This window comes from Callorhinchus milii, unplaced genomic scaffold (assembly GCF_018977255.1).
Source record: "Callorhinchus milii isolate IMCB2004 unplaced genomic scaffold, IMCB_Cmil_1.0 Scaffold6, whole genome shotgun sequence".
Lineage (NCBI taxonomy): Eukaryota > Metazoa > Chordata > Chondrichthyes > Chimaeriformes > Callorhinchidae > Callorhinchus > Callorhinchus milii.
Genome location: NW_024704747.1, coordinates 25,075,668 through 25,086,693, shown reverse-complemented (window position 1 = coordinate 25,086,693; position 11,026 = coordinate 25,075,668). Strand labels below are relative to the sequence as shown.

Genomic DNA, 11,026 nt, shown 5'->3' with positions numbered 1-11,026 from the left:
TTTTTAAAAAATTTATAATAAAACGGAATCACTTAAATATTTTCTTGCAAGAAGAATTGTGAGCAAAAGTATTGTCCAACAAAACAGGAGAGGAAATAATGTTGTACCTGAAGTTACCTTTGACATGGAGATGACATTACACCAAAAGTGTGATTCAATTCACAAAATACAGCATTTCTCAATTGGAAAATGAATTATTTGACTCTGCATTTGACTGGCAATTGTGGAGATAAAGTGTACTGTGAAGGCTAGTTAGTTTGCTTACAAATAAATACATTGAAAACATTTAAAATCTGTTTTGCTCCATTCCCTATTATAACTTGCACAATGAAGCCCTGTGCGTTACAGTTTGATTAAGACAGGATGGCATCCTCATTCTGCAAAGGGAAACATAACGGAAATCCAGCTCAACGACAGTCATACTGGAAAGTATTACTGCATGATTTCTATGAAAACACATTGCATGTCATAAATTATCAAAGAGGCTGGAAAATAATTTCTAACAAACTTTATTCCATTTATGAAACGTATATTTTCCAATACAAATGAACCAGGAAAACAAGTTGAACATGAAATATTACCAAGTACAAGTACTACACTGTTAGTGCAAGGAGTTCTCAAAGTTTGCAATGTTTCAAGCTTAAAAACTTCAAAATACATTATTTGTGAACCTTGTCATTCGAGAAGAATTTGAATGTTTTAGCTGAACCGATAACTTTGATCATTAGTATACGTAAATGTGGCCGATAACAGGCTAAAATAATGTATGCATTCAGACTACTATATCGTTGATCATTCAATAAGCAAATTGACAGAAATGACAAACTACCAGCCCACAATATTTTGATTGAAATGGTCATTTAATCAAATGTCAAGTTAAGATGATTTTGTGTTAGAATCATAACATTTTTAAAAAATTGAACACAATTTTGGTATAGTTCAAACTGTTGAAATGTTCGACCAAATGTCATAATCCAGTTGAAAACAATCGTCTCTTTTAAACACAATTTTACAAATCAGAAACCAAAAATATCAAAATACCGTTAAAATAATCAAAGATGTGAACTGGAGACATGAATGCCATTTATTTTATGCAAACTCTATTGCATTGCTGAAAACACACAACTATCTACCAGCTGCATTGTATAAGGGTTGTGATCTCTAGACAACTCAATAATTCATTTGGCAGACTTGCCAACTGGTACCTGGGAGCACATTTTAAATCCAGTTATACTACACAGAGTACAGTCTCCAATTGGTAATATACAGCAAACTAACCTCTCCTGCACCCACACCTCAACAAGCCAAACTATTCATCTAACTGCAAAACAGAGAAAAGACAGCTTTCCTCTTGCCTCCTGCAAACGCGAGCTAAAAGTAAATTAACTTAAAATGCCCCGAAACACAATAAATCAAACTATTTATTCAGCAGCAATTCAACAAATCCCTCATGCACTCTGTGCCATTAAGCAGAGAATAAGACTTTCCACCTGGAATTCTCGAGGCAATAAGTTCCTTAGTGAGAACACAAAATCAGGGGCAGTGTGATCTATGGACTCCTCCAAGCAGAAAAGATAATTTCCCTGATGTACTAGAAGGAACTAAAGGGAGAGAAGAAACACCATCACCCAAAATGAATAAAATCAGACTTACCAAATTCTGAGTGCTCACTCCAAGGCAATGAAACCTTCCATCCTACTTTATGATATGGTCGCTGCAACTTCTCTCAGGTTCCTCTGATGTAATCTGCTTGCAAATCTCTCACTCTCTAATGTCAACTCCTGCTCTGAAACTTCACTTCTCCATCACGCAAAGCAACCAGATACCCCTTCATTCCCTACCACTTAAAAGGGGGGAAGGGGGGGCAAAAAAATGTTTAAAGTGTTCCCTTAATACAACATACAATATAGCCGGTGGAGAAAGACGAAGAGGGCGGGAGGATAGTTCATCAAAAGCACAATCAAAGAAATGCCTTAAGGTGGGTTTTAAAAGGTAAGGTCAGCGAGACTCCGGGTTGGAGTTTCAGAAGAGCGGGGCAGAGTGGCTGACAGCTTGTTAAACAATGATAGGGTGACTTGGATGAGGAACACAAAGCATGTCAGCGTTTGCTGATCAGAGGGAATGGCCTGGTTGATATGGTTAAGGTCAATGAGGTTGCAGAGTTAAGGTGTGGCAAGGCCACAGAGGGATTTGTATGTGAGGATCTTGATTCCTTGGGGGTTGGAGAGCCAATAGAGCCAAGCAAGAAAGGGGATGATATGCTGCCAAAGCCTGGTGGAGGGTAACAAGCGCACAAATACATTGCCGCCATCATATGAACAGTACAAAGCATTTCAGGTCAGATACAATGTTAATATAATTCATGGAATCCAACATCAAATTACACACCTGCAACTTAGAACCACCCACTGTCTAAATATTACACAAGATAAGACCATTTTAGATATTCTCTATTCATAATTAAGAAAAACTAAAATCTTGCATATCTCAACTGCTGAGATTAAAAAGTAAAATCTTAGAAATCATCTTGGTAAACTTTCCCCAGTATTTTCTTGCTAAGTTAACTAACAATGTGCAACCTTTCGACAAATTAGCTGTCACGTTCCGCAATGAGTTAAATATGTTAGTCAACTCACATCTTCACATCCTCAGTAAGAAATAGAAAATAATTAGCTATATCTGCTCGGTTTAAAGATTTAAAATTCTGAACTCGACTATCAATGAATGAGCTTGCATATTGAATACAGCACCAATAAAATACACATCATTGCCTGAAAGCAAACCTCTGATCATATTAGTACCTGAGCTGCTTCACATTGTGAGTTGCTGAATTCAGTTATCAGACTGCAAAACTAATAATAAACTAACTAATAAAACATGCATAAATTTATGATCGTGGCTAATTTAGTTAATAGGTTTTAACTAAGAAACAACAAGCATTCAACAAGAACACATCTAGCTATACTGTAGTACTCCGCATTAAAAAAGTTCAAACTATTTTTGGTTGCCCTGCTCGATGTAAAACCCCTCAGGCCTGACCTCAGTAATAGAGTTTAGCCCTTTCTTTCACACTAACAAACAAACTCCAGAGTAAAAAAATTGAACAGAAATCACCAAACTTCCTGTAAAAATCTACTATTTTGTCAACAGCTTTAATGGAGCTTTCCACGTTTCTAACAAACATGTATTTAGTTCTTGATAAGAAGAAAAAATCTACACTTTTGAACTTAGCAAATTCATATGTATACTACCATATAAGTCTAGAGAAAAGTAGCATGTTTTGCAATGCTCAAAATATAAGACATTGGACATACAGAGAGAATAGCAAATACTATTCAGTTTAGAACACACTTAAAATGGCCTCTGTGACTGCATTCCCAGTTTTATTAACAGCTTTACACCTGTATGTTCCAACATCATATTTTGTAACAAACGGAATGACCAAGAAATGGTGTCCTGGGTCTTTTTCCTGGATCAGATAGTTGCCACAACCTTGAAGCATTTTATCATTCATATACCAAGTAACAGTAGGTTTTGGGGCACCAGTCACAATGCATTGAAAAGATGCTGAACCTCCTAGAGATGTACTACAATTGAGCAGGGACTTTACAAACTTTGGGGGTGTTTCTATGACTTGAAATTCAAATGTACACGTCTCACTGCCCTCGGCTTTAAATTCGATGGTCTCCTCTTTGGCAGGTTCAGCAAATACATCAAAACTAATATTCAGACATTTCTCTTTTCCTTCCTGTTCCTGTTCTGTTACAGCTACGACTTTCAGAGATTTCTGAGAGTCGTCACCACCTTGCTCAAACTCAAACTCAACTTCAATTTCCGAAGGCTGGTTGTCATGCCCCGTAGAATCCCCAATAAGAACATCTAATTCCTGTGGTTGTTCTTGAGCACTACCCAGTGACATGGCAGCTATAGCTTTATCACCTGCTTTTGCAAGTGCCATATGGGAATTAGTTACTGCAAGATAACCTCTGCATGTTGTTTCCCCCACACTATTTATAGTTTTGCACTTGTACGTGCCACTGTCAGAGGAACCAACGCTGGTTATTTTAAGGCAATGATTAGAATTGTCTGCCATTATAATGTATTTCTTGCCATCTGAAGTAATACGTGAATCATCTTTGAACCACATCACCTCAGGGATGGGAATACCGGTCACCGAGCATTCAAAGATGGCATCGGTCTTCTCTGGAATTTCCAGATCAAAAACATGGCTGATAAATCGCGGAGGAATCTCAGTCACTTCAAAGTCAATTTTCACATCGTCATTCTCTCTCGTAATAAAGTCCAGATTGGGTTCATCATTAAGCATCATGGGAAGGACGTCCAGAGAAATAATCATGTTTTTATTGTCAGGCGTAAATTCGGGAATCGTAATGATTTTGATCTGCCTTTCAAATTCCTTCACCTCGTGCTCATCAAGTTCAACTTCGAGGAGAATTTCTTGTGGTGAAGGAGATCTCGATGTTTTATCTCTCCGGACATCAAACTCTATCACGTGTTGATGGGTCACTAGGGGAGGTAATGCAACTGACCTGGCATCTTGTGATAAGACATCCACCTGCCCGCTGCTTTTGGCTTCTCCTATGATGTTTACGACATGACAAATGTATTCCCCTTCATCTTCTTTGTGAACACTATCAATTACTAATGTACACAAATTTCCTTCCCTTTCCAATCGAATCCTATGATCTGGCTCGAGTAAAGATTTATTCTTGTACCACTTAACATCGGGGATAGGGCAGCCAATCACCTCGGTCATGAACATGAGTGTGTTTCCTTCGTAGATCTTTTTCTTTGTGAGCGGTTTGATGAACGCAGGAGGCATTTCGTTCCCTTTGGCTTCTGCTTCCTGAGGAGGTGTCGAGAAGAACTCTGACCTTTTCCCTCCTATAGTTTGGCTTAGATCGTCCAGAGGTGCTGTTTCAATACCCTCATCTTCTGATGTCCTAAAACACGCTGGTGGAGTATAAAACCTCTCCAGTAGGGCAGCTATAGGAGATTTTGCTGAGGCATTGGGTGAAGGCAATCTTTCTGGAGGTGTCATGAAACCAGGAGATTGAAGAGGGGTATGAAATGACTCTGCTGACATAACCGTTCTCACATTTTCAGAAGCCATGGGCGGGGTGTAAAATCTTTCGTTCTCTATTTCATCGGCGGTCGCATTGCCCAGTTCAATTGACATCTCGGACTCGGGAGAAAGGGAGCGTGTCCACTCTTCACTCTGATTATAGTAGTCGTAAACAGCTCCGAATGTTACTTCTTCAACCTCCATCGAGGTTATTCCAGACTCGTCATATCCAAATGTCTCGTGACTTGCGTCTTGGTAAACTGGTGCTTCCTCATGACCTGTTGTCAGGAGATACTCTGAGAGGGAAAAACCTCCACTTTCCTCATTCCTCGTAGGAATGGCGTCTGCTGAGTCTACACTTATGCAGGTGATGCTTTTATTAGACACTGAGTCATCAGATAATTCTGCCTTGGAAACTTTAGCTTGTGCCCCATGACTTTCAGCAGAATGTTTAGCTACATTGTCTGAATAAGCACACTCTTCATAGGATTCTCTTCCAAAAGTATATTTGTTTGCTCTTGCTTCAGTTTGTTCTTCCATCTTGGAGTCTTCAGGTACATCCTGTCCTTCACGGTCAAGAAAACGTAAATACTGGCTGATAGAAAGTGTTTCGTCTTCTGCTTTCACGGGCACTTCATGTGCCGCCACTTTAGAATCTGTTGTTAGATTCTTTTCTTTCTCCTTTAAAGACGACATTTCACTTGAAGATTCAGTAGAACTGGAGGTCACTCCAGCTCCCTCCTCAGACATCGGAGTAAACACTTTCTCTTGTGTACAATGTGAAGGAGAAAGAACTCTTCTTCTTTCTTGCAGTGATAATTGCCTTTGCTGAGTAATGCCTTCTTCCTGCCCCATTTTACTGAGATTAAGCAGAAAGTGACTCACAATCGAGTATTCCTCATCAGATGGTTCAGTATCTTTCAGATGGCAAATAAAGCTCTGCTCTGCGGGCTCTATCCTCGGACTGTAAATACTCTGCGTTTCTCTAGTTTTGTTAAAACTCTGCTCTGCAGGCTCTATCCTCGGACTATAAATACTCTGTATTTCTCTAGTTTTGTTAAAACTCTGCTCTGCAGGCTCTATCCTCGGACTATAAATACTCTGTATTTCTCTAGCTTTGTTAAAACTCTGCTCTGCAGGCTCTATCCTCGGACTATAAATACTCTGTGTTTCTCTAGCTTTGCTAAAACTCTGTTCTGCAGGCTCTATTGTAAGACTAGAAATACTCAGTGCCTCTCCAGCTTTATTGTTAGCAACACATTTATAGCTCCCCAAATCAGACATTGAAACACCATCAATATATAATCTATACTTTCCTCTGCTCTCTACAAATCGGTACTTAGCTTTACCACCTAATAAAAGTCTGTCATTTTGCAGCCATACAACAACAGGTTCTGGCTCTCCAGAAATCAGACATTCAAACATCACAGATTCCCCTTCGACACAATAAATTGGTTCTAATTCTTTTACAACCTTTGGAGCTTCAGAAATCACATCAAAAGAGAATTTAAATTTATGTTTTGTAGTCTGAGAGAAGGGATCCTGGGATGAATCCAATTCATCTGAAGGATAAGATTCCCTTCGTTCTTCATCTTGCTCTGGTGTTGGAGTAGGAGCAGTTATCTTAATTTCAACAGGAGCGGAAAGCAAAGACAGATTTGTAGGACGTGATCGAGGTACAAAAACCCCTGGTAATTGCAAGGTTGATTTTGTCACAGCAAGTGGTGCATTGAAGAACTCAACTTCCTTTTCCGCCAACAAGTCAAAGTCTTGTTCGCCAGTACATTCCTCTGGTGCGTCAGTCACATGCACATCGAAAGGTGCCAATAGTTCTTCTAGGAAATAAAGACAATTTTTAGTTTTACTGAAAATAATTAACATTGGTATACATTAACAATATAAGTTCAGAAATCTGACAAGTGTAATGAAACTTACCTCTTAATTTGAGGATCCCAGATGTTTGTGCAGTTCCATACTGGTTGAATATCACACATGTATACACTCCTTCGTGTTCTTTGTAACTGTTGCTTATAGTCAATGTAGATTTGCTGTCTGTGGAGTGAATATTGTAACATTGGGTTCGTGAAATCGGCTGTTCATCTTTGTACCAAGTCACCATAGGTTGTGGTTGAGCATGGAACTGGCAGTCCAAAATGCACATCTCTCCTTGCTTGATTTCAGGAGATTCGAGATCATGGACAAACATAGGAGGACAAAGCTGTCTTTGTTTCACTCTGGAGCTTTTTTGTTTTGTTGATTCTTCAATGGCCTCAGCTTTATATGAATGATCTTTTATTGTCACCGGTGATTCTTTCATTGGTGTTCTAACAAAAGCCGATGTTTCTTTTTTCATTGTTGAAGGAATAGGTCTCACTATCTGGTGGAATTCATTCATCCTGCCTTCCTCCTGCAGTTCTCTCTTGCTGGATTTAGATACAATGGACATCTCTGTCTGTTCGGCTGCTGGTATGAATTGGTCAGATATCTTATGAGCATGTTCAGGTTTATCTTTCAACACGTCCCTCTGTACATGAATAAAACTACCAGACCATTGATCAGGAAATGTCTCGTAATCTTCCTTTGTTTCAAGTTTACATGGAGGTTCTTTTACTTCTGTTGGTGGTCTGACAAGGTTTGAGGTCTCTTTCTTCTCTGGTGATTGAAAAGTTCCCACAATCTGGGTGGAGTCTAGCTTCTTGTATTCATTCTGTAGTTTTCTCTGGCTGATTTCTGGCTCACCAATAATGTCTGTCTGTTGTTGCCTTGATATGGTTTGGAAGGACGTGTCATGATGAACTTTGGGCTTGTCTATTGGGAAGACTCTTTGCACACTGACAAAACTTCCAGGCAATGGAGGTTCTATTATTTCTGCTGGAGTTTCTTTCTTCAACGCACTTAAATGAGATTGTCTTTGTATCTGGGAATAATCTTCAACCTTCACTTCATGTTGTGCTTCTGGGCTGATTTTTGATATATTAATGAACTCTGCTTCTTTAGTTAGTGATTTGGATTGACTAACCATTGCATGATCATAGTCCTGTTTATTTCTCAAAAATCCTCTCTCTGTCCTGATAATCCTTTCAGGTTGTTGGGAAGGAAATTGTTGGCCTTTCTTATCCTCACATTTATAAAGAGGTTCTGTTACTCCTACTGCTGTTTCGTGTACTTGTTTTGTATCAAACGCTGAGACTTCTCGTTTCTTCCGTAAAGGAGTAGGTGTCAGAATCTGGACATCACGCTCAACTTTATGCTCATATTGGGCTTCTACTTTATTGATTTTAGATGTATTGATAAGCTCCTTTTCTCTGGGTGCTGACTTGGTTTGGCCGATACTTGTGCGATCAACTTCAGGCCTCTGTTTTCGTAAGACACTGGGTGAACTGTAAGCACTGTGATGCCTTTTCTCAGGAGGTGTCTCATGTTTGTCCTCTATCTGATACCTTTGTGCAGGTTCTTTTATTTCTGCTGGCATCTGTTTCGTGAACGCACTAACAAAAATCGAGCTTTCTCTTAGCTCTGGAGGAGCTGCCCTGTGATGTTTTTCAATGTCAAGTTGACATGAGGGTTCATCTATTTCCACTAGATTATCTTTCTTTGGTGTGTTGAAAAAGGCTTCTTTTGATTTTGGTAAACAAGGTGTTAAGATGATAGTGTAATCTTTATGATCGTCTTCAAAATGGCTGAATGGCTTTTGGTTGAATGTGCGGTCACTGGTTGATTCTTCTGTTTTGGACAGGTCAAACGAAGTATAACCATTTTCAGGTTTCTTGGTAGGTAAGTCTTTCTGTCCGCAGGTCACATTTCCAGACCACTGATCAGAAACCATCTCGAGGTGTTCCTCGATCTCAGGTTGATGCAGAGCTTCTGGTTTCATTGTTTTCATAAAAGTCGACCTTTCTTTTTCCATTGATAAAAAAGATGGTGGTAATGTCTCTGCACACTTTATAACACTTTCTTCACACTGTATTATTTGTTTATTTACCTTTGTGTGTCTTGCAGCTGATTTGGGTTGGTCAACCATCTCAGGACGATGTGTTGATGCGTCTTTCTTGATACTGATAACAGCTCCAGAATATTGGTCAGACACTGCCTTGAATCGTTCATTTTCTTTCTGGAAATAATATTCGTCACTTCCTTGTTCTTCCAGTTTATGTTCACGTTCATTTTTTCCTTCTGTCTCTTTGAGCAAATCACCGCTCAGGAACCGCTCTTTTAATGACTTCATTTCTTTTGTTCTCGAGGATTCTTCAATGCTGCTTTCTTCAGTGGCTCTCTGTGGTTCTGCCTCTTGGGAAATGAGTCCCAATATCCTTTCCATGCGATGCTTGAATTCAGGAGATTCTGTCTGGCAATACTCTCCAGATGATTGTGCCTGTTCTTTATAAAAGTAAGATTGGCTCTGTTGATACTCCATGTGACCAAGCTCTCCCATGCTCCTACTGCGTTGTCTGTCCAGATAAGCACAATTCCATTTCATACGGTCTTCAGCTGAGGGAGCATCTAGGTCAAATGAAGCTTCAGATAGTGCAAGAGAAAATCGCTTTTTCTTTTTGGCTTCACGTAAAAGCTGTAGTTTGATTTTAATATCCTCATCAATTAAATTGTCCTTGTCCAGAATCCTCCCGAAGGGCCTTGATGACCGCCTTGTTGCAGAAGTCCCAAATAGCGGGTCATCTTGTATTGGGGTTGCAGGCGTCTTACTAATATACACGGTACGTATCAGCCTGCTCCTGGAATGGTGTAGATTCCCCAAAGTTCCTTTAACTGCATACTTGTCGAAGGGAGACCCAACGTGCTTGAGATCAACTCTCAGTTTGGCTTGTCTCCTTTGCCTAACCAACATGTCTATGTTTTTGTGAATCATCTCTGATCGCTTCAGGAAGCTCAGATAATTCAGATTTTGCTCCTCTTTAAGTGCAACTAGTAAAGATGCGGTTGTTTCGGCTGACCCCTCGGAGTTTATTGCAAACACTTTGTAACTCCCTGAATCTTTCTGTTCTACATTGTTGATTTCCAAACTTGAGCTATGAATGTGCATCGCACTTTCTATTTTAAAATTTTTTCGTAAATCTTTGCGTATGGGTCGATTGTTATGAAACCATGCGATCTTTGGTGCTGGACTTGCAACCAGCTTACATTCGAAAGTAGCCTGTTCTCCTTCCATGACAGATTTGAATTTCAGCTTCTGAGTGAAAGATGGCTTTAAATTCTCAGACCAGGAATTTATAGAAGATGTTCTGCTTGCACAGCGATCAGCAGAAACAAGCCCCTGATCTAAATAGTCGTCAGTGTCGGAAAAGGCACCCCTTAAGTCTTGTGTACTTTCCAAATAATCTCCTCTGTGGTCGAAAAATAATTCTGGAAAAGAAAAACAGGTCGATTTGCATGACTTTTTTTTTAAAAATCCCAAAATCGTTAGCAAACGATTTAAAAATGAAATTTGGTACAATTTTTTTTAAAAAAGATAAAATGAAATGCAAACTGAATGCAATAGCTTTTTTCACAAAAACTATAAAAAATTCACTCACCATATTTGTTCGAATAAACGCAAGACCATTTTCTTTTTAAAGATTCTGAGCACGAAAATCGCTCGTCCTTTGTTCCTTCTTCAGACTGTAGCGATTTCTTCTCAAAAATCATATTAGAATGTATATTTTCAAAAAAGCATAACGTGACCTCATGACAGAGTTGGATTATTTTTGTGTAAAATCTTTGCCTATAATGTTTTGGAGATGTCTAGTAGAGTATTACATGTGCTTACCTGACTTGCAGACAGCAGAATAAACGCCCTTTCTGATCCTTTTGAGAGTAGGTAAATTGTTCAGCCAGTTTGATAATTTTGGCTTTTAAAATTTTAAACACAGAGATGGAATACATCCATAAAATTAACCTTCAAAAATTGCATGAGAAGGCGTTTATTCGAACTAATACAGTTGCTAA

At 39.1% G+C, this 11,026-nt stretch overlaps 2 protein-coding genes across 2 annotated transcripts in view; both read right to left on the bottom strand.

The window, feature by feature from the left end:
* Positions 1-11,026, bottom strand: part of ttn.1 (titin, tandem duplicate 1) — a 227,881-nt gene that overhangs the window by 197,733 nt on the left and 19,122 nt on the right.
* On the bottom strand, positions 494-10,977 carry LOC121849398 (muscle M-line assembly protein unc-89-like). The gene is made up of 3 exons (XM_042336318.1): positions 10,615-10,977; positions 7,022-10,444; positions 494-6,921 (listed from the first exon to the last, which is right to left on the bottom strand). Exons 1-3 carry the CDS (start codon positions 10,724-10,726, stop codon positions 3,341-3,343), a joined length of 7,116 nt encoding a protein of 2,371 aa, XP_042192252.1. The 5' UTR covers positions 10,727-10,977; the 3' UTR covers positions 494-3,340.

What these genes read in the sequence shown, in the direction of transcription:
- LOC121849398 (XM_042336318.1), bottom strand. Translation starts at nt 10,726, where the DNA reads ATGATTTTTGAGAAGAAATCGCTACAGTCTGAAGAAGGAACAAAGGAC. An exon ending in CGTTTATTCGAACAAATATG is followed by an intron (nt 10,445 to 10,614) that starts GTGAGTGAATTT and finishes TTTCTTTTCCAG; the next exon opens with AATTATTTTTCGACCACAGA. An exon ending in TGGGATCCTCAAATTAAGAG is followed by an intron (nt 6,922 to 7,021) that starts GTAAGTTTCATT and finishes TTTATTTCCTAG; the next exon opens with AAGAACTATTGGCACCTTTC.